This window comes from Equus przewalskii, chromosome X (assembly GCF_037783145.1).
Source record: "Equus przewalskii isolate Varuska chromosome X, EquPr2, whole genome shotgun sequence".
In the NCBI taxonomy this organism is placed as follows: domain Eukaryota; kingdom Metazoa; phylum Chordata; class Mammalia; order Perissodactyla; family Equidae; genus Equus; species Equus przewalskii.
Window position 1 is genome coordinate 122563442 of NC_091863.1, and position 20537 is coordinate 122583978.

Consider the following 20537-nt stretch of genomic DNA (forward strand, 5'->3'; position numbering starts at 1 on the left):
CCGGCAGATCCCAGATGGGTGGACGGATGACTGGATGGACGTAAAGCCCGGGGGTCTGACCCATGGGAGGTGCTGATCAATGTTGCCCCTCCCCTATCCCCTGGGCGGGGGGCCTGTGGTGGACTAAGCACTGCGACCCTGAGCCCTCGAAGCCGCCCAGACGGGAAGTGGAAGTGCCCCGGGGTGCGCGGGGACCCTGTGGGGCCCGCCGGGCGGCCGCGGGCCTGGGCTGCCATCCTACCGCGCCGCGCATGCTCCGTGCCCCCCCCCCCCCCCCCGCCGCCCCGCGCCCTGTTCCCACGCCGCCCCGGCCCCGCCCGCTCCCCGCCCGCGCCAGGCCCCGCTCCTCTGCGCTGGACAGACCAACCGACAGCCGCGCAGAACCCGCCTCCCAAGTGGCGCCCCGTGACCAGGCGGAGACTCGGCCTGGAGCCCCGCCACCTCCCGGAGGCGCTGCCCAGGAGGGCTTCTCGGAGGCGGCGGCCTTGGCCACGGGCCTGCGGGGGGGGCTGCAGGGCCTGCAGCCTGGCAGTCCGCGGAGCCGGGGTCCACCAGCCGAGCTGGGCCGAGGAGGCCCTGGGCGGAGGCCCGTCTCAGCAGGTGGCGAGGGGGCGAGGGAGCTGCGGTGGCTCAGTCGGGACGCCCTGGGAGGCGGCGAGGACGGAGAGCTGCCCTCTTGCTGGGCGCCAAGGGAGAGCGGCCCGCTCGGGCTGGAAGGGCAGCCGGTTTCCCAGTTTCTCTTCTCTGACTGTGCTCCGCCGCTGGCCCTGGCGCTGGCTGCAGAGCATCCCGTCGCCGTGGCCGAGGTGCCTGGTAAGTTTGGATTTTGCGCCTCTGCCCTCGGGAGCGCCCGGCGGGCTGACATCGTGAGGTCGCCGCGCTGCTGCCGGAGCCGGCCGCCGCACAGGCCCTGAGGGCGCCCAGACGCGCTCCGGGCGGGGGGCGGGGGGGGGGCGGGCGAGACTTGGTGGGGGTTGTGCCCCTTGGTGTTGGGATGTTAGCAGTGACGATCGCGCCGCAAGAAGGCAGAAGAAGAGGAAGCCAAGGGCAGGATGCGAGGCCCGCAAGGGCAAGAGAAGTGAGCTGAGCTGAGCCGGGCTGTGCGGGGACTGCCCGCAGGGCTAGTTGGGACAGTCCCGACGCAACAGGTCTCCCCAAGCACCCGCTATGGGCCAGGCTGCTCCAGGCATTGCAGACATCTCAGGGAGCCAAACACCAAGTTCCCTGCTCCCGGGTTCCGGTTCTGGTGGTAGGGCACAGATAAATTAAGAATTAGAGAGTATGTTAAACGATGGTAAGTGCCATGGGGAAAAATAGAGCAGAAGAACGGAGAGGAGGGGTCGGGTTGCAAGTTTAAGTAGTGTGGTTAGAAGGTGACATTTCTGAAAAACTTGAAGGAGGTGAGAGAGCATTCCAGGCAGAGGGAGCAGCCAGTGCAAAGGCCCTGAGGCAGGAGTGGCCTGGTGTGTGGTAGGAAGAGTTTGGAGGCCAGCGTGACTGGAGCAGAGGGAGGAAGGGGCTGGGAGGAGGGGAGAGGGAGGTCAGGAAGGGCCATGTGGGTTTCCTGTGAGTGAGATGGGCACCCCAAGGAGGGCTGTGAGCAGGAAAGGACAGAACCCCATTAGGAGGTGGCCCTCTGTATGGCCAGATCAGCATCTGCCCCCTGAGGGCAGGGCCTGGAGACACCAGTTGCAGGGTTGCTTCTCAGAGCTCTCCTTGGCCAGGGCTGACCTGTGGCGGCTCCTGAGCCAGACCTCAGCTCTGGGCTGAGGCTGGCCTCCCCAGGCCCTGGGTCCTCAGGCCTTTTCACCAGCTGAGTGGCAGGTGACATGGGCCTCAGGGAAGGATGCTGGGGCCAAGAGGAGGCAGTTGGGGCCTTGAATTGCCGGACCCCAGAGGAGGTTCCACTGGGAAGGAAGAAGCCCTCCCTCCTTCTGGATGGAAAAGCCCCAGTTCCTGATCCGGCCTGAGGGGGCTTGCTGACCGGCTCTCCTGTTTGTTTGTTTTCTGCTCTCTTTTCCTGGGGAACTAGCCCCATCTCGTGGTCTCGGGAAGGCACCAGCTCCGACGCCCCCGGAGGCCTCTCCCTTTGGGCTCCCGGCTCCGTTTCAGGTGGCGGTGCCGCTCTCCGCCCCGCTGCTCTCCTCCCCCAGGGGGCGCCCCGCACACTCGGCTTCACCTGGTCAGGGTGGGGGCAAGCGGGGCGCGTGTGCTCCCTCCTGGGGCTGGGCCAGCCTGGGAGGAGGCCAGGACAGCGGCTGGTTACCCAGGCTGAAAGGGCCTTCCCGGCCGCTTGCCCCGGCCCCTCACTGGGACCCAGTGTTGGGTTTCAGGGAAACCTGAGCTCTGGGGCCTAGATTCATCCTTCAGGCCAAAGGGGCTTAGGAGAAGCCACTTTCCAGTTCCACAAGCTCCTTCCAGCTTCTTCCTTGTCACGTGCTCAGGAGTGTCACCCCATCCCCTCCTGGGGTTACTTGGCATTAGGGTCTGTGAGGGTAGGACTTGTCGCGTACTTTCAGGATGTGAAAGTACGCTGACCCCAGGGGACTAGGACTCAAGGATGGACACTGTTGTGTGTGAGCAGTTCGCCTGGTCGGGGGGGACTCCAGCATTGCTCTCCGGCCACAGGCGAACCCTGCCCGCGGTGTTTCTCTCAGGTGGTCACAGCTCAACAGGTCCTTCTGTCTTGGGAGCTTGGAGCCCAGTGTGTCTTGGGCTGGGGGGACTAGAGAGAACACCTCTTACTTTCAACTTTCTTTTTGTTGCTCCATTCTTCTGCCGGTGGACACTTGGGTTGCTTCCGCCTTTTAGCCGCTGTGAATCATGCCGCTGTGAACACGGGTGTGCGAGTTTTTGTGTGAACACCTGTTTTCAGTGCTTTGAGCATATGCCCAGGAGTAGAACTGTTGAGTCATATGACGACTATGTTTACTTATTGAGGAACCACCTAACTATTTTCCCTTTTAGTTTTGAACCCTGTCAAGCAATCGGCCAGGTAGGGAGGCTAGTCTGACGAAGCCCAGCACCCCCCTCCCCGACCGGCAGCGGCCTCCAGCTCACCTCGCTTCTTTCTCACTCTTGCTCCCCTTCTCTCTTTCCTTTGTTTGTGCTGAAATATTTTAAAGTAAATTTATATGCCATCTTCCCCCCAAATGCTTCAATGTGCATCTCTGGAGAAGGACATTTTCTTCCATGACCCAGTGCCATTATCCACACAATACGTGAGCAGCAGTGGCCCCCAGTGTCCTGAGGACCGCTCCACAGTCACCCCCCATGCCCTCCAGTGCCTTTGGCTCCTCTCTCCTTCATGCCAGCATCTCATTGAGGATTCCCGTTGCACTTGGCTGTTGAGCCCTGAGATCTCTTTTTCGTCTGGGACAGCCTGCCTCCCTAGCCTCCTCTTTTCCCCATAACACTGATTTGCAGAAGAGACTGAGGAACAACCCACCTTCTGGATCGGGCTGGTTGCTTCCTTGTGGTGTCTTTAACTGGGCCCTCTGGCCCTGTTGGGTCCCAAGGCTGCGTTCGAACCGGGTGGAACTTTCGCAAAGAGCCGTCCTGGGCAGCCTCGGCACCCCCGTGCCATCCCCGCAGCAGGCACGGCCCGCTTCTGTCCTGCCGTCCAGTTTGCTTTCTCTCCTGTGACCAGCAGTAAACAGGGGAAGACATTCAGACATCACGTGGATGTCTCTTCTCCCTCAGTCTTTCACCTGATGGTTTTAGCATCCATTCCACCTTAAGGGATTCTTTCTCTCTGATTAATATAAACTTCTTCATCAGACACGTGAGTTTATTTATTTATTCTGGGCCAATGTTGATCAACAGCTCATCACGGGTGATAAGGGACTTAGGGATGATTTAAATGCTCCAGGGACCGTGTCCCCTCATCCTCTCTCCTGAGGCACAAGCAGCCGTGGTGGCCGAGGGCAACGTAAGGAGCGTGCTCGGCCCACTCCCTCATAAGCCACTGCCTGCTGCCTCGGCTCCTCGGCCAGCCGGGACTTCCACAGGGTGGTCTCCAGTTGGATGGCGATAACATCCTTGGAGCAAACTTTCTTTTGCAGCCCTGTCTTCCAGCGCTGAGAACTGATGCAGAGATCTGACCCTATCCACTTTGTCAATGACACTTTCCTTAGCACGGGCCCCAGCTCCCTCCCATCCCCGAGGGGGTGTGGCCTCACCTTCTGTACCCCCCAGTTTTCAGCATCTCATTAGCTGGGTCTTTCTCTTCTCCTTGAGAGCAAGTCTGTTTGCAGGCGGAAGTGGTATTTGTGTGTTTGGATTTTTTCGACCTGAATCGACCTGAGGGAAAAAGGGGTCGGCAATGGAGCTTCCAGGGATGGCTGGAAAGCCAGGCGTCGGGGTGCTGCCCACATGGGAAGAGGGCTGAGGAAAGAAGGAAATGAGAAGAAAGAGAGGAGGAGAAGCACAGTCCCTTGAAAGCCTGTTTGGTCGAGCTTAGCAGTAGGAGGGGGTGAGCCCCTGTCTGGGGCCCTCTACACAGGGAAGGAGAGGGGACAGAAGCTCAATTGGGGAAAGAGTTGTGGGTTGAATTGTGTCCCCTGAAAAAAGATCTCTTGAAGTCCTGCCCCCCAGTGGCTGTGAATGGGACCTTATTTGGATGAGGTTATACTGGAGTAGCGTGGGCCTCACCTCACCCCTGGCTCTTTCCCCCTCCCTTAGCTTCTCTGCATCCCTGCGATGGCGGCCATTCTCCTGACGGCCAGACCCAAGGTGAGTGGGGCTCCCCGACTGTGGGTGGCCCTTGGCCTCAGCGTCCCCCCTTGGTAGTCTCCATCTGCCGCCTCGCCTCCTCTTGTCCCAGACTCACAACTCTTGCAAATCTGAGCCTCCGCCAGCTGCCAAGCTCTCCGCTCTCCGTGGCTCCCCTACCTCCTGTTAATTGCTGCCAGCTCATCCTGGGGCCCACAGGGGTGAATTCCCCTGCAGCCACAGGATTGGCTCATTTTAGGTGCCAGTATCTTTTGAGGACGTGTCCGTGTACTTCACCAAGACAGAATGGAAGCTTCTGGATCTCAGACAAAGGATCCTCTACAAGCAAGTGATGTTGGAGAACTACCGCCATTTGGTGTCACTGGGTAAGGACCCCCCACGGGCAAGTCCCCCTGCTCTGCCTCTGAACTCAATTTATTTCTGAGTTTCTTTGCTTGTTGGCTACTGTGAGCCCAAGAATAAATGCATTTCCACATCAGATCGGTAATCCCGTGTGGCCCAGCTTTTATCTCAATAGCACGGTCTTTAGCTAAATGTTTTGGGTAAATGTTTGGGCTCCTGTTAAACTTATTTTGCATATAAAATCATGGGTTAACTAAACCTCTTCTACCCAAAAGACAGATGCAAATTATCCTCCAATGTTTATATGCATTATTTTAGTCTTAAGTCATTTGTAGCAAAATTGCATTTTACATTCGTTTCATCTTCTAGAGTCTAGCAGCTTCTTTTCCTTGCATCAAGCCATAGAGGGCCAGGGACACAGAGGCCCAGGACCAGGCGTGCACTTGGTCTTCCGGCCGGGAGAGATCAGGAAGTGGCTGGGGCAGAGCCCCCCCCCCACCCCCGGCTGCACCGCACTGCCTTCCGGGTGCAGGGGATGCATTCGCTCCATTTCTCCTTCTGGGCTCCACAGATTTCAACTCTGTAGTCTGACCCCACAGAGAGAGGACTAGCTCCTTCCCTTTGGTTCTTTCTGGCCCTCACCAGGCAGATCTGGGATTTCCAGGGGAGTTCTGGAATCCTCACTTGAGTCTGGCCTAAGGAACTGAGACATGGGCTCTGTTTGATGGTGAAATGGGGGGCTTCGGCTTTCGGGGCACAGGCAGCCCCTGAGACTCCTCCGGGCCTTGGCCCCTGTAGATCCCTGCTCCAGCCCTTTGCCTGTCCCTTGGGGTCTCCACACAGATCCTCCACTTCCTGAAAGCCTGCCACCCTCCTTGCAGGCCAAATAGTAACACACCACAGGGCTGGGCTGGCGAAGGCCCCCCTGTGGCTCCCCCCACACCTGGGCACAGACCCGGTGGTTTGCAGCAGTGATGTGGGACGCAGGCCCCGCCCCAAGAACCACAGCCGCTGCTGCTCCTTGGGGAGCAGATCTCACGGCCCCTGCTGCCACCTGCCCACCTGAGTGGAATCTGTGTGGCCTCCGCATCCTGAGAGGAACTCTGCCCTTTCTCTGAACCTTCTTAGTGGCACTTTCTAGAGAGTTCTTTGTTCTCTGTTCCTGAAGATAGTAAGGCTGGGCTGAGTTCAGGAGTGACTGATCCACTTCATTTCCATGGACAGGATTTTCATCCTCCAAGCCTCACCTGGTGTCCCAGCTGGAGAGAGGGCAGGGGCCCTGGGTAGCAGATGTCCGAAGGATGGGGGCCACCACAAGAATGGAGGCAGGTAAGTGAGGGGAGCTCAGCCGGCTCGCCTGAGCCGTTTGCAAAGAGCGGCAGCCAAAGGAGGGTGGCGTGGACACTTTGGGTGGGAAATTCTCTTTTGGGGCAGATTTAAATCTCCCAAGGAGTTCCCCGTTGAGGCACCAGATGAAGGGAGCGCCCCCTGCTGTCTGTCAGCAGCTCACAGTTTCCACCTCCTCCCCTCTTGCTCTCCTGTCTGCCAATGATCATCCTGCTTCTTCCCCCACACCCTGGCGTCCTGAGTCCTCTCTTCTCTGCCTTGGCCTGAGGATGAGGATAAAGAACAAACCCTAATCAGAGACACAGGGAGGGAGTGACACTGGTTGGTGCTCTTTGGCTTTACAGGTGACAGGATAAAAAGCAAGATGTCGATTTCAAAGCAGAACCATTGTCCAAAAGAACTCGCAGGGGCCGATCTTCAAAGTGGTAACCAGGGCCAGGCAGCCAGGCCGCTGGAGGGCACACTGGAGCACAGACGGAAACACGCTCTCTCTCCACAAACAGGTTCCAGCGGGGGTGATCATCCCAGGGAGAAAGGTCAAGGCAGCTCCTCAGGTGAGGGAAGAGAGACTGTGCAGAGAAGTGACCTCAGCGCTGGACAGGATCCGGTGCTAAGGCCACAGTGTGCCAAAGGGGCAGACAAGCGATACCTGTGTCAGCAGTGTGGGAAATGCTTCAGCCGGAGCTCCAACCTCATCAAGCACCAGATAATTCACAGCAGCGAGAAGCCCTACAAGTGCCGGGAGTGTGGAAAACTCTTCCGGCGCAGCTTTGCGCTCCTGGAGCACCAGCGCATCCACAGCGGCGAGAAACCCTACACATGCCCGGAATGCGGCAAGGCCTTTACCCGCAGCTCCAACCTCATCAAGCACCAGATTATCCACAGTGGTGAGAAGCCCTATGAGTGCCCGGAGTGCGGGAAACTCTTCAGGCGCAGCTTTGCCCTCCTGGAGCACCGGCGGGTGCACAGCGGCGAGCGGCCCTACGCCTGCAGTGAGTGCGGCAAGGCCTTCAGCAGGAGCTCCAACCTCATCGAGCACCAGCGCACCCACAGCGGCCGGAAGCCCTACGCCTGCAGCCAGTGTCCCAAAGCCTTCAAGGGCATTTCCCAGCTCATTCATCACCAGCGCGTGCACAGCGGGGAGAAGCCATTTGAGTGCAAGGAGTGCGGGAAGGCCTTCCGCGGGCGCTCAGGCCTCAGCCAGCACCGGCGGGTGCACAGCGGCGAGCGGCCCTACGAGTGCAGCGAGTGCGGCAAGGCCTTCAGCAGGCGGGCCAACCTCTTCAAGCACCAGGCGGTTCACAGCGGGTGCCCAGACTGCTTCATTGCACCGGAGCAACCGCCGGCAGGCCGCGGGGCCGGGCAGGCCTGCCGCAGGAGCTCCGACGGCGCCCAGGAGCCCTGTGCAGGCAGCGGCCAGCGCAGCCAGGGTGGCGAGGCCTGCAGAAGGACAGTGCAGCTCAGCCATCGCCAGAAAACACGTGGGGGAAGGAAGCCCTCGGCGGGGTGCGATTGCGGAAAAGGGCTGGCCTCATAGGCCCACAGAAGACCCTTGGCAGAGCCCCGCCCTGAGGACAAGGGACACGAGCTGGACTCCAGGGCACAGCTGTCCTCGGCGCTGTCGCATGTGGGCCGCCGCGGGAGGGCCGGGTCTCAAATGAGGGGCCCTCCACTCCCCTCCCTTTGGTCCTCGATGATGCATAGAGACCACACCACAGACTCGTCCCTGGGCCGATGGCTGGCCACTGTCGTGTGTGCACAGGCATGCGTGTGAGCAGATTTGGATTCCATGTCGCAGCTGCTGAAAGCGCGCCTGCCCCACGGGCCTGGGAGGTGCTGGGCTGGAGCAGGTGTTGTGAGCGCCGCCGCAGGCTCGGCCGTGAGGTGGGCAGGAGCAGTTCGTGTCCTCTGTGGGTCGTTCACTTTCCCCCAAGACTTGTTAGTTTCCCAGTAGAAGACACTCAAAGCACTTTAAGCTTTCAAAAGCTTATAAATGGAGGGGACTTGAGGGAATTCGAAACTGTGGGCTCTACAGCTAGGCTGTGGTTTGACTGTGACATCACCTCAAATTCATCAAGAAATGGCCTGAAAATGGACTCAGGCAAAGGCGCTCATGGCCCCCCCATGCCACCTTGTCAGCCAGAAGCAAGTGGCGTCTGCTTTCACGCACAGCAGTGGGCCATTCTTTTCCTAGGTCATTGGTCCTTGTGCCTAAAAGCCATGGCCTTTTGTGGATGTCCCCAGCTGCTTCTGGAAGGAGTGGCACCCAGGCCCCGTCTTCTCAGTGTTGGAGAGTTCTGGAGGCTGGCTGGCCCAGGCCCCACAGGACTCTGGGCTTCTCCTCCTTTAGAGGAGCCCTTTCACTCTGGTCCAGTGCGGGAGCTGGCTCTGGGCAAGTCACGGTGGGCTTTGCCAGCGGCCGCCTTGCTGCCTTTCGTCCCCTTCTTGCCCACCAGGCCCCTGGGCTCACCCCACCCGCTGCCTTCTGCCCCCTAGACGCCACCAGCAAAGGCCGCCCTGGCCTCTCTGCCCCTCCTTCCCACTGTCAGTGCCTAAAGCTTCAGACTCAGCTGCTCTCCTCCAGCAGCTGCTCCCTGAGGCTGGTGCCTCCCGGGAGGAAAGCCAGATGGCTCAGGGCTTTGCACAGAGTGCCCAGTAACAGCTCTCTCATGGGCTCTATGTCTCACATGACGTTTCTTCAAATAGTGGAGGTTCAGTTGCTTTGAATGGTTTTGTGTTCACGGGTAATGTAAGTTGAAGATAGAGATGTTTGCCATATGAGGGCATCAGGGGATCTCTCCTTACTTACATAAGAAGCTCCCAACCCTCTGAGAAGACTTCACGCAGGAGAAAGGGCGCCGCCCCAGGCCTGACGGCCGATTGGCAGGGCGGCAAGCCCAGCTCCTCTTCTCCCTCCGCCCCCTTAGCCCTGCAGAGACAGGGTGGACCCTTCAAATGGCACTTTACTGCAGCCTAAGGGGTTCTTGAAGAGAAAGCTCCTGCTGGGGGGGGGGGGGGCGGACAGCTGCTATCAGACTGTGCCCTGTCCTGCCCACACTGTCCCCAGAGCTGGACCTGGGAGTCCCCCCCCAGTGCTCTCAGCCCAGTGTCCTGGTCGGCTTCCCACCTCCTTCCAGCCCCCTTCACTCCCACGGGCTCTGGCTCTGTCACAGGAGCCACTCGAGGGCAGGGAGGTAGGTGGTAGGTGTGCTGGAGACCCCCACTGGGCCTCCGAGGAGTGTGTGCCCTCCCTGCCAGACGGGGGAGGTTCAAGACCCGTCAGGACAGCGTGAGGAGACCTGGAAATACAGGATTCCTTCTGACTGTGCTGCTCGGAGCTCCGAGTGCTAGGACAACTGCAGAGTGAGAGCGAGCGATAGAGACAGACAAGCTTTAAATAGATTAAAACGATTTTTCACACTTAGGACTTATGGAAAGTTCTAGAATTCTTGTAACTTGCTCTTATCTCATAGCCTCCCTCACTGGGTCCACATCCCCATGTCCTTTGACAGCCTCCTGCTCTGCACGTCATGCTAGTCTTTGGGGCGCTTGTTTCCAAGCCCAGTGCTTGGCACTCAGTAAAGGCTTGTGAAGTGAACATTGCCCCCCAGCACACTGAACTCAGGTTCTATCTCGTAGTTGGCTCTAGCCTTACCTTGAGATAGTTGAAAGTATTTGCAACTTTGGATTTTCCAGTAGAAACAGAGGTATTAGGAATGGTGTGTTTGAAGTCCATGGAGAGGTCGTTGGGCTGGCATAGATTCAGGATACCTATCCCCATGGAGGGCAGGAGACAGTGGCAGGAGGCCATGCGCTTGGGCTCTGCTCTCATTTTGTCCGACCGTGGCCCAACCGGAATTGGGGCACCAAGTGCCACATGATGGAAACTGGGAGGAGCACAGATCCGTGCACTCTGATGTCCACTTCCATCACTCCAGTAAGTGAGCGATTTCGCTCCAACAGGCCTGTCAGGAACCTTTAATAAATCTTCTTTACTAAAGAAGGGGTGCACCTCCCCAGTATAATGTCCTCCCGTTGGTTCTACTGAATAAGCTAAGTCAGTTTTACCCTGAGCTCCTGTTTTCACCTTGGGACCCAAAGATGCCCAGGGGCGGGGAGGCGCACAGATGTTTTCAGCAGCAAGGGGCTTTGCCGGGAGAGGTGCCGAGCACTTGCAATCTGGTTTTGGAATGCCCTGGAAAGCTCCAGGGTCTCCAGATGCTTACACAGACAAGTGACAGTTTGAGTAGCGATGAATCTTCTGGTTTGTCGGGTCTTGGGTCTCGGTCCACTCTCGCTCCTCTTCGGAAACGCTCCGCAGCAAGGCGGTTATGAGCGCCATTTCCCTTCAGATGTGGAGGGCAGGGATGCCCAGGAACTGAACGGGTATTGCGCAGAATACAGGTCAGAGGGCGGCTGGAGACAATGCTTATGTTCCTCCTTCTGCACGGCCCCGGGATTGGGACCCCACACTCTGGCTGCGTGGGGAACTGCGATGATGGCCCACACTTGCTTTCTGACAGACGACTGACATGGGGACTCTTGGGGACGTCCTCCCCAGGAACTGCCCTGGACGGCAGCCCCTCTGCACCTCTGTGCCGGCCTTCTGCTTCAGAGACGAGCCTGCAGGACGCTGGGTCAGCCCACAGCACAGCTGGGCCCTTGGAGCGTTTGTCCTTTGAAACTTTGGAGACTTTTCAAGAACCATGTAAACGCTATGGTAGTATCTGCATGTAACTGGTGAACTGTCCTGACTGCATTCATTTCCTTCAGGTACAGACAAATAAGGACGGTCGAAGGGTGTTGGCCTTGAAAGGAGCCTGCTAGTGGAGATGGCCTGCGCTGATGGCTGAAAGTAATGGACAGCACTTGGGTTCATGGCCTCAGGAAAGGCTGTGAGCGTGGCATTGGGGGGAAGCTGAGAGACCGTGTTTGGGCATCCCTCGGCCCCCAGCGAAGGTAAGGCAGAAACCCTCGAGGGCGAGCTGCACAGGGATCAAGGGCAGTCACCGGAGGCCGGTCGGACGCTGTGACTCTGAGACCAGGAAGGGCAGAGCGCCACGTCAGACCCCTGAGAAACACAGCTGTGTCTTGCTTCCAGTTGTTTCTGTTGCTGTTCTTCAGGCAAATGGCAGCGCCCATTGGTGTGGGTGCCCTTTCCAGCCCCATGTGGCGCTGTACAGAAGGCAGCTCCGCCTTCACCCTTCCTTCCATTGGTCACTTCTTGGCCTCCCTCTGCAGAGGAAGTCCAGCGTGGACCCCCATCTGTCTGTTGGCCCAGAAGCCCCTCCCCCTGGCCTTGCCACCTTGTGGCCACAGGTGCCTCAGTCTCCTCTCTGTCTGCCTCGTCCCCCAGCCATGCTCGGGGCCCCTGGCCCTTTCCACTGTCCTCCATCTCTGATGGCCGCTCTCACTTCTGGCTGCCCTGGCTGCGTCTGCCTTTGTGCAGCCGTGTCTGAGTGCAGGGCTACCCTGGGGCTTTCTGTAGGCCTGGAGTTTAGCTCTTTCCAAGTACGGACGCAGCCTTAGAACCTTTCTGTAGATGACAAACTGGCTCAACTTTGCGAAGCTGCCGGGCACCTTAAAGAAAGAAAGAGTCAAGACCCGGCCCCCTGGGCTTGAGTGGCTATAATCCCAGACTTGCCCCCAAGGGAGGAAAGGGCAGGCCTGGGAAGGGGGCTGTCAGAGGATTCTGTTGTCATTGTCGCACGGGTGCAGCAGACTCCCTGGGAACCCACATCCTCACTCCTCCACTCAGCCAGGGGGACACAGTTAGGGATGCGGAATGTACGCCTTGTTAGACAGCAAAGTGTGATAAGCGGCGTCTCGGGGCCAGGATGGGAGTAAGCACCAGGAAGGAGAGGCCAAAGGATGTCGGGCAGGGCGGAGGGAAGAAGCGGGAGCGTGTGCCATGTTCAGGAACCAAGAAGGGCAGACAGCTTTCTGTAGGACAGTCGCGGCTGCACGGGCATTAGAAGCAGAGTGCAGAGGGCCTGGGACGCCCAGCTCCAGGTGGTTGCTGATGAGGAGCAATTTCTTTCAACATGAGAGAATTGTTCTAGGATTGAGGAGGGGAAGTTAAGGTAAATTATGTAACTGCTAGAGTGTGTACATTTACACATGGATGTCCGCCAGGTATACACACTGAGGTCATCTGGATGCTTCTCATACTTGTCAGGTGTTGACACGTGCGTGTGGATAGCAGCAGTCCACCACCCACGAGGCTTTGACATGAGTGGCCTCAATCGACATTCTGGGGACTTGCCACGTGCCACGGCTGCTGATTCTCCCCCTTTCTTTGACAGCCTCATAGAGGTGGCGCTGGCACACAAGGAGCCGCGTGTGGTGCAGGCGTGCAGGCGGATGGGTGTTGACGTGTGAACACCTGTGAGACCCTCACCACGATAAGACAGTCCACATAGATGTCATCGCCCCCGGAAGTTACCGTGTCCCCCAGTACGCCCTTGTTCCTGCCTCTCCCTGCCCCCATCCCCACAGCTACTGCTCTGCTTTCCGTCACTGTAGTTTAGTTTGCGTTTTCTAGAATTCTGTGTAAATGGAATCCTGCAATATGCACTTTCTTGTCTGGCCTCTTTCACTCAGTGTAATGATTTTGAAATTCATCCGGGTGGTGCCGTCTGTCAACCCTTCACTTTTCACTGCTGAGTGCTAGTCACTGTGTGGGTGTGCCGCAACACCTATGGGGTACCTGTAGACAGACACGGGGCTTGCATCCGCTTTGGGGCCATGACAAATAAAGCTGCTGTGAACAGTAGTGGACAAGTCTCTGTGTGCACATCTGTTTTCCTTTCTCCTGGGTACACAGCTGGGAGTGGAGGTGCTGGGTCCTATGGCAATTCTGTGCTTAGCTTTTTGAGGAATTGCCGAACTTTTCGACAACATTTGCACCATTTCACGTTCCCTGGGCTGTGCGGAGGGGTCCAGTGTCTCCCCGTTTCTCCACTGTGTGTGATTGTCCATCTTTCTGACTCCGGCCCTCCTACGGGTACAGAGTCGGGTCTCATCACGGTTTTATGTGCATTTCCCTGATAACTAATGATGTTGAGCATCTTTTCATGTGCTTGGGGGCCATTCATAAATCTTTGCTGGAGTGTCTGTCTAAATCTTTTCCCCATTTTTTAAGTTGGGTTGTTTGTCTTACTATTTAGTTGTAAGCGTTCTAGATACAAGTCCTTTGTCAGATATGTGTTTTGCAAACATTTTTTTCCAGACTGTGGCATGCCTGTCCATTTTCATAACAGTGGTTTTTGAAGAGCAGAAGTTGTTTTATCTTTATGAAGTCCCACTTATGGATTTAAAATTTTTTTAGTTTGTAATTTTTGTATCGTAGTTAAGAAATCTTTGCAAGACTCAAGTCAGTAAGATCTGATCCTCTGTTTTCTTATAGAAGTTGTATAGTTTTAGCTCTTACATTTAAGTCTATGATCCATTTTGAATTAATTTTTGTATATATGGTGCGAGGTGAATTCACAGTTCATTATTTTCTATATGGATATCCAGTTTTTCCAGCACCATCTGTTAAAAAGATGATCTTTCCCCAGTTGAACTGCCTTGGCCCCTTGCTCAGAAATCAGTCAGCCGTGTGGGAGTCCACGTCTGCGCTCTGTGTGCTGCTCCATCAATTGAGTTGTCTGTCTTTATGCCCACGTCACGCTCTCTTGATTACCGTGGCTTTATAGTAAGTCTGGAAATCAGGTAATGCATGTCCTCTGATGTGGTTCTTTATCAAAATTCTTTGGTCTGTCCTAAGTTCGTTGCATTTCCGTATGAGTTTGAGAATACCTTGGCAATTTCTGTGGCAAAGGAAGCCTGCTGGACTTGGACTGTGATTGCGTGGAATCCATAAATCGCCTTGTGGAGGTTGACATTGCACAGTAGGGAGCCTGTCCGTCCGTGAACATCACACAGCCCTCAGTCCTCTCGGCAGTGGGGTGTGGTGTCAGTGTCCGGTGGCACATGCGTTGGCAGGTTCACCGCTCCCTGCAGTGGCTGACGTCGAGGTTGTGGTTTCAGCCATCCTGAGTAACCCACATTCTCACAGGCTCACACACATACACGGAGCCTCTCACTGTGGGCCCCATGCCTGTGTTCCCGTGATGCCTTGGTGGAGCCCAGCCCACATTGGATAACGGCCTTGGCCATAATCTAAAACAGAGCTGTGTGTCCCATGTTCATGTTTCTGAGGATTTATCATTGTTCCAAGAGGTTTTTTAAAAGTTTTTCTGGCCAAAGCTTCTACCAGAAAAACAAAATCAAATCGAAACAAGGAGGCAAGAATCAGGTTAATTTTTGTCTTTTTCCAGTGAAAATATTCCTCACTTAATGTATAATGTACTTTTCTTCCACATTCTGGCTAGTTAAGTGGGAACAAGGCAAAGGAGGTGGAGAGCGAGCCAAGTGGGCAGAGAAGGGCTGGGGAGAGAAAGACGAAGGAGGAAAGAGGAGAGCAGCTTTGCAGTGATTGAACACTTGCGTAGAAGATGTCTTGGTTATTTCCTCAGATTATGGAGGTGGGATGGAGGAACAAACACACACAGTGTATCAGTTAGGAAAGTGGCCACAAATAATAGAAAACCTGACTATGGTGGATTAAATAATTAGAGGTTTAATTTTCTCACATAAGGAATCTGAAGGTAGCTTGCTGGCACTAGTTGAGCAGCAGAGCATTGGCAGGACCCAGCATCTCTCTAATTAGCTTAGCTTTTCCTCATGATCACAAAATGGCTGCTAAAGCTCCAGCTATCACATGTGCATTCAAAGACAGAAGGAGGAAGGAGAAAAGACAACTGCATCTGTCACCTTTTATCAAGAAAGTAACAATTTTCCCAGAAACTAGCCCAGCAGACTTCCCCTTAGGTCTCAGCCAGAACTGAATCACATTGCCACCCTTAGCTGGAAGAGAGGCTGGGAAGGTGGGGGACAGGATTGTCATGACCTGTCATCTGAGGCTGAGTCCACCGATGCCCTGAACAAAATTGGAGTCTTATCCCCAGAGAAGAAGGTTGGAATAGATATTGGGTGGTGTTGTGGATTGAATCGTGGCCCCAAAAAATATATGTTGGAGTCCTAACCCCCGGGACCTCAGAATGTGAGCTTATTTGGAAATAGGGCTGTGCTCCAGTGTAACCTTGAAACTTCAGTTATTCAGTCTCTCACTGTTCTGGAGGCTGGCAGTCCACAGTGAAGGTGGTGGCGGGGCTGCACTCCCTCTGCAGGCTCTAGGGACGCACGTTTCTTGTTTTCCAGCTTCTGGGGTCCCCAGGTGTTCCTTGGCTCATGGCCGCATCACTCCAGTCTCTGGCTCTGTCATCACATAACCTTCTCCTCCGTGTCTATGTCTCTCCTCTTCTCTTATAAGGACATTTGTCACTGGATTTAAGACCCATGCCAGGTAAGCCAGAATGATCTCAACTTGAGATCTTTAACGTAATTGTATCTGCAGAGACCCTTTTCCCAAATGAGGTCACGTTCCCAGGGTCCGGGGATTAGGACACGGGCAGCCCCATACACACAGGACGGCTGTGCCCCTCCTCACCACCCCCACGGGCCGGGCCAGAGTAGACACATGTGGGGGGAGGGTCCACAATTCCTTGCTCTTTCTCCTTCTTCTTCAGGAGCAGGATTCCCAGGTTCTCAACCTGACGTACCTGGCAGGTGGGCCAAATGCTCCACTTCCTGAGGTTGCAGGGCTCCGAGAGTGAGCCAGCTGACAGGTCTCTAGCTGTCAGCAAGGGAACTGGCAGGAAAGCCTGTGCCAGCCTTCTATGGGCCAGCCCGGCCCCACCTCCAAACTTCCAACTCTCCTGCCTCCTCCCCACTTCTGTTTTGCCAGGCCCTCTGGCCTGTCCTTCCCAGCCCCTGCCACCCGCCATCATTCCGTGCGGCCGGCCCTCTGGGCTGCTCACCCTTCATTCCTGCACTTCCCGCCTTCTCTTCCTCACCTGGTCTCAGGCCTGGTGCAGCTAAATAACCAGCCACACTCCAAACAAGCCTCGAAGTGGGCCCCATGCATCTTCATCCCGCCCGGCAGCTCCCTGCCCCTCAGGGGCTCCAGCCCCTCCACCCATCCCACAGAACAGCCGACGTGAATGGTGTACACTTAGCACTTTGGGTGACAGCACCAAGCTAGACCTTTCTAAAGACGCCAAATCCCAGGAACGCTTCCCAGCAGCCCTGCCGAGAGCCCTTCCCGAGAGCCCTGGTTTTGCTGAGCTTGGTGGCAGTGAGAAGAGGTGGAAAGATGGCAGGGAAGCCTCCTGGAGAAGGGACAATCCATCTTGGGTATTTGAGAGACCACATGCTGAGTGTGCACGGGAAGCTGCCCTGGGGAGAGTCCAGGCAGCTCACAGGACAGCCGAGTGTCCCCAGAGAGGCGAGTCCTGTAGGGCAGCGCCCGGGAGCCCAGCGGGTGACGAGAGCACTGGGCCTGCCGCGCCCTCACTGCCCGCCGACTCCTTGGGCAGGCTCCGGCTGCGGGGCGCTCGGGGCGAGGACAGGCGGTGGGGAGGGCGCCCACCTCCCTCAGCGCGGAGGAGGCGGCCCGCAGGGAGTAAGGGCCTATCCAGCGGGGGTTTCCCTGTTGGAAAGGGACCTTCCTCCCAGCCCTTTCTTAGAGCACTGCCAGGAGAAATCTCCCCTTTGTGAATCCTTCCTCTGCCCCTTTGAGATGTATGTAAATCTTTGTAAACCTAAATAGGCCTCCTGCCAGCCTCACAGCCCGGGAAGGTTCTTTTTAAGGGCCCCGGAGGCCCCTTTTGGAAATGCAACTCTCGAGAAGGTAGCGCTCACGCTCTGCTCCCAGCTCTGCTGCAGACGGAGAGCTCTCGTGGTTGGAGGATAAAGGCCATTCTCTAGCACAGATGGCCGCCCTGATGACCAGGCGGACCTGCGAGGGGCTGGGAGTGGCTCTCTGGAGAAGCATCTGCCTGGCTCCGTGAGAGGGTGACATTGCCTTCTGGCTTTGCCGTCTCCTTAGCGGACTGCCCGAGCGGCTTGCTTTTCCGCAGCTGCAGAGAGGACTCTGCAGAGCAGCACGTTTCGTTTTCCCAGTACAGACAGGAGTCGGGGAGAGGACCTAAGTGGAAGGACTGGGGCCTGGGGCAAGGACCAGCACGCCCAGCTGTCGGGACAGAGCTGGGCCCACAGAGGCCTCCCTGGGACTGTAGCAACTGTCCCACCTCGCCCCACTTAAGGGACCCAGCAGCCGGGCTAGAAACAAAGAGCTGGAAGTTGGGAGACTTTGTATACACGCATCCCAACTCGCCACACTGTCTACATGAGTATGTGCAGGGTTCTGTATACCAACTATACCTCAATAATGCTGGAAGGAAAAGTAAAATAACAATTAAATTACATTTAAAATAAAATTTAAAAAGAAGCGCCCAGGATGCTGGCCAGGAGACAAGAAATAAGGAAGAGAGTGTCAGGGCAGAAACAAGTTAGCAAATGATTGAAGAAAACCTCCTTGAGAAGACAAGGCCCCTCGTCTACCCATCAGGTGGACTCCTCAAGCTCCACACCACATTGCCACAGACCTGGGCATTCCGGAACCCCCAGGATAACGGGAACATCTTAGAAACTTCCAAACAGAAGGAACCAGCCACAGCAGAAGTGGATCCAAGTAGGCCAGCTCCCTGGGCAGCTCTGGAAGCCGGAAGCTGGGGAAATGTCTGCAGGCCTGGGGGGCTGCAGCCCACGGCTCCTTTTCCCAGCCAAAGTCACTCACCCAGCTGGGGAAGGAGAGCGAGAATTCAGAAACTGTCTCCTAGAAGAAAAACTGCTGGACCAAACAGGACAGAGGCCTCGGGAAAGAAGAGGGGACGAAAGGAAGCAGTGGTGGGCGGCTCTGTCTCGATGGGTGACAGCAGAGGGGCCGGCGGGTGCACCGCGAGGGACAGGGATTCAGGGGCCTCGAGCACTGAGTTAACACCAGGCGAACAGCGACCGTTTAACAGGCATCGTGCTGTCTCATTTTCTGTATCAACATGGGTAGGCTAGGGTGCCCAGTTTTTGGTTAAACATCAGTCTCGAGGTTGTGAAGGGATTTTTTTAGATGAGATTAACATCGAAATCAGTCGACTTTGAGTAAAGCAGATCACGCTCCATGATGTGGGCGGGCTGCATCCAGTCAGCCAAAGACCTTATGAGAAAAAGACTGAGGTGGCAGGGCCGTTTCCTTGTCCACATACAGAGAACCCTGACTGATGCGTGGAGAGACGGCCGGACGCACAGGAAGATGCCGATACAACACAATTATAATGGGGCATTTTAATATAACGCCATGAAATTGGACAGATATGGTAGACAAACAAGTAAAAACATAAAGGAATTATATAGTACAATTGTGAAACTAGATTCTAGGGAAATATAGGAAAGCAAAACCTCTTAAGGAGAAGCATGTTTTTCAGAGTCTGTGGAATATTTTAAAAAGTTATTTATGCATTTGGCCTCTGTTGTGGGTTGAATTGTGTCTCCCCCCAAAAAAGATATGTTGGAGCGCTAACCCCCAAGACCTCAGAATGTGACCATATTTGGAGACAGGGTCCATACAGAGCTGACTAAGTAAGGATGAGGTCATTAGGGTGGGCCCGAATCCAATATGACAATAATCCAACATAAAAAGAGGACATCTGGGCACAGAGACACACACAGAGGGAGAAGACAGCCGTGTGAAGATGGAGGCAGAGATCAGAGTGATGCATCTACAAGCCAAGGAAGGCCTAAGATGGCCAGCAGCCACCAGAAGCTAGGGGAGAGGCCCGGAGCTGATTCTCCCTCCAGGCCCTCAGAAGGAACCGCCCCTGCCCACACCTTGCTTTCTGGCCTTCTGGACTCGTTTAAGCCATCCAGTCTGTGGTACTTTGATACAGCTGCCCTAGAAAACTAATACGGCCCCCAAACAACCTTAAGCAACACATCCTCAGCTGATTATCCAATACAACTAGAACTACATGATAAAAGATGACCACAAGGTCTTCATGACTCAGAAATTCAGATCAACTCTACTCTGCAACCATTAGATCGGTGAGGGAACAAGAAGTGGAATCAGCGATTGTCTCTAACGTCTACTGGCAAGCCCGCAGGCCCAGGAAACCTCGGCCAGGGGCCGCTGGCAGCCTTTGAACATCTCACTTATTCAGGATGGAAGATGATGAAGGAGGGGCATCTTTTTTTTTGCTTTGTTTTGTTTTGTTTGTTTGTTTAAAGATTTTATTTTTTTCCTTTTTCTCCCCAAAGCCCTCTGGTACATAGTTGTATATTCTTCGTTGTGGGTCCTTCTAGTTGTGGCATGTGGGACGCTGCCTCAGCATGGTTTGATGAGCAGTGCCATGTCCGCGCCCAGGATTCGAACCAACGAAACACTGGGCCGCCTGCAGTGGAGCGCGTGAACTTAACCACTCGGCCACGGGGCCAGCCCCCAGGAGGGGCATCTTTTGCTTGACAAATTAGGGAAAAAGAATAAAAACTAACCCAAAAGAAAGTAGACAGAGGAAATTAATAAGGATGAAAGCTGAAGTTAACAAAGCAGAGAGCAAAAAGGAGAAAGGATAAATCAAAATCCTAGGTTTCTCTTTGAAAAGCCCAATGAAGTGTAGAAATGAGGAAGGAGACAGTTCTGCCAATACTGATGAAGCGGGAAGAGTCACAGCAACGTGCCGACCGCCTGGAAGAAACTGCCTTTACAGACGCCCAAACGACAAAGGTGCTGACGATTTTAAAAGCAGCATCTAGTAAGATCCCACTTATGCAAAATCATAAGTGAATGTGTGTGAAGAGGTGCATGTAAGCGTGGGGGGTTGGGGGAGCCAGCATGTGCGAGTGGGGGGTGGTGTCTGTGTGGGGTGTGTGTTTGCACACCCATGTGACAGGGGGTGTGTGTGAATGGGGGCCTGTGGTGCAAGTGTGGGGGTGCGTATGAGTGCAGGGGGAGTGGGGACTCGCGAGTGAGTGTGGGGTGCACATGCGCACGAGCCGAGTGCAGAAAGCAGGGTCCCCACAGTGCCGATGCTGCTTTCTGGGGATGGGAATCCCCACCGTGAACTCTCTTTGGACGCCCGTCGGGGTGAACTGTGAATTTTGTGCAACGCCAGGTG

The 20537-nt window shown here is 55.6% G+C and overlaps 1 protein-coding gene across 2 annotated transcripts; it reads left to right on the top strand.

Annotated features, from left to right (window-relative positions):
- Positions 1-348: 348 nt before the first annotated feature.
- On the top strand, positions 349-13198 carry ZFP92 (ZFP92 zinc finger protein). Of its 2 annotated transcripts, none has more exons than XM_070604832.1 (5): positions 349-813; positions 4684-4734; positions 4973-5099; positions 6301-6405; positions 6768-13198. In XM_070604832.1, exons 2-5 carry the CDS (start codon positions 4702-4704, stop codon positions 7958-7960), a joined length of 1458 nt encoding a protein of 485 aa, XP_070460933.1. In that variant the 5' UTR covers positions 349-813; positions 4684-4701; the 3' UTR covers positions 7961-13198. The 2 variants fall into 2 exon arrangements, with proteins under 2 accessions (XP_070460933.1, XP_070460935.1); XM_070604834.1 differs by having other exon boundaries at positions 6927-13198.
- The last annotated feature ends 7339 nt before the right edge of the window (positions 13199-20537 follow it).

Bases quoted from the DNA above. Each gene is read 5' to 3' on its own strand.
- ZFP92 (XM_070604832.1), top strand. From the start codon at position 4,702: ATGGCGGCCATTCTCCTGACGGCCAGACCCAAG. The intron at 5,100-6,300 runs GTAAGGACCCCC...TTCCATGGACAG, and splicing joins CCGCCATTTGGTGTCACTGG to GATTTTCATCCTCCAAGCCT. The intron at 6,406-6,767 runs GTAAGTGAGGGG...TTGGCTTTACAG, and splicing joins CACCACAAGAATGGAGGCAG to GTGACAGGATAAAAAGCAAG.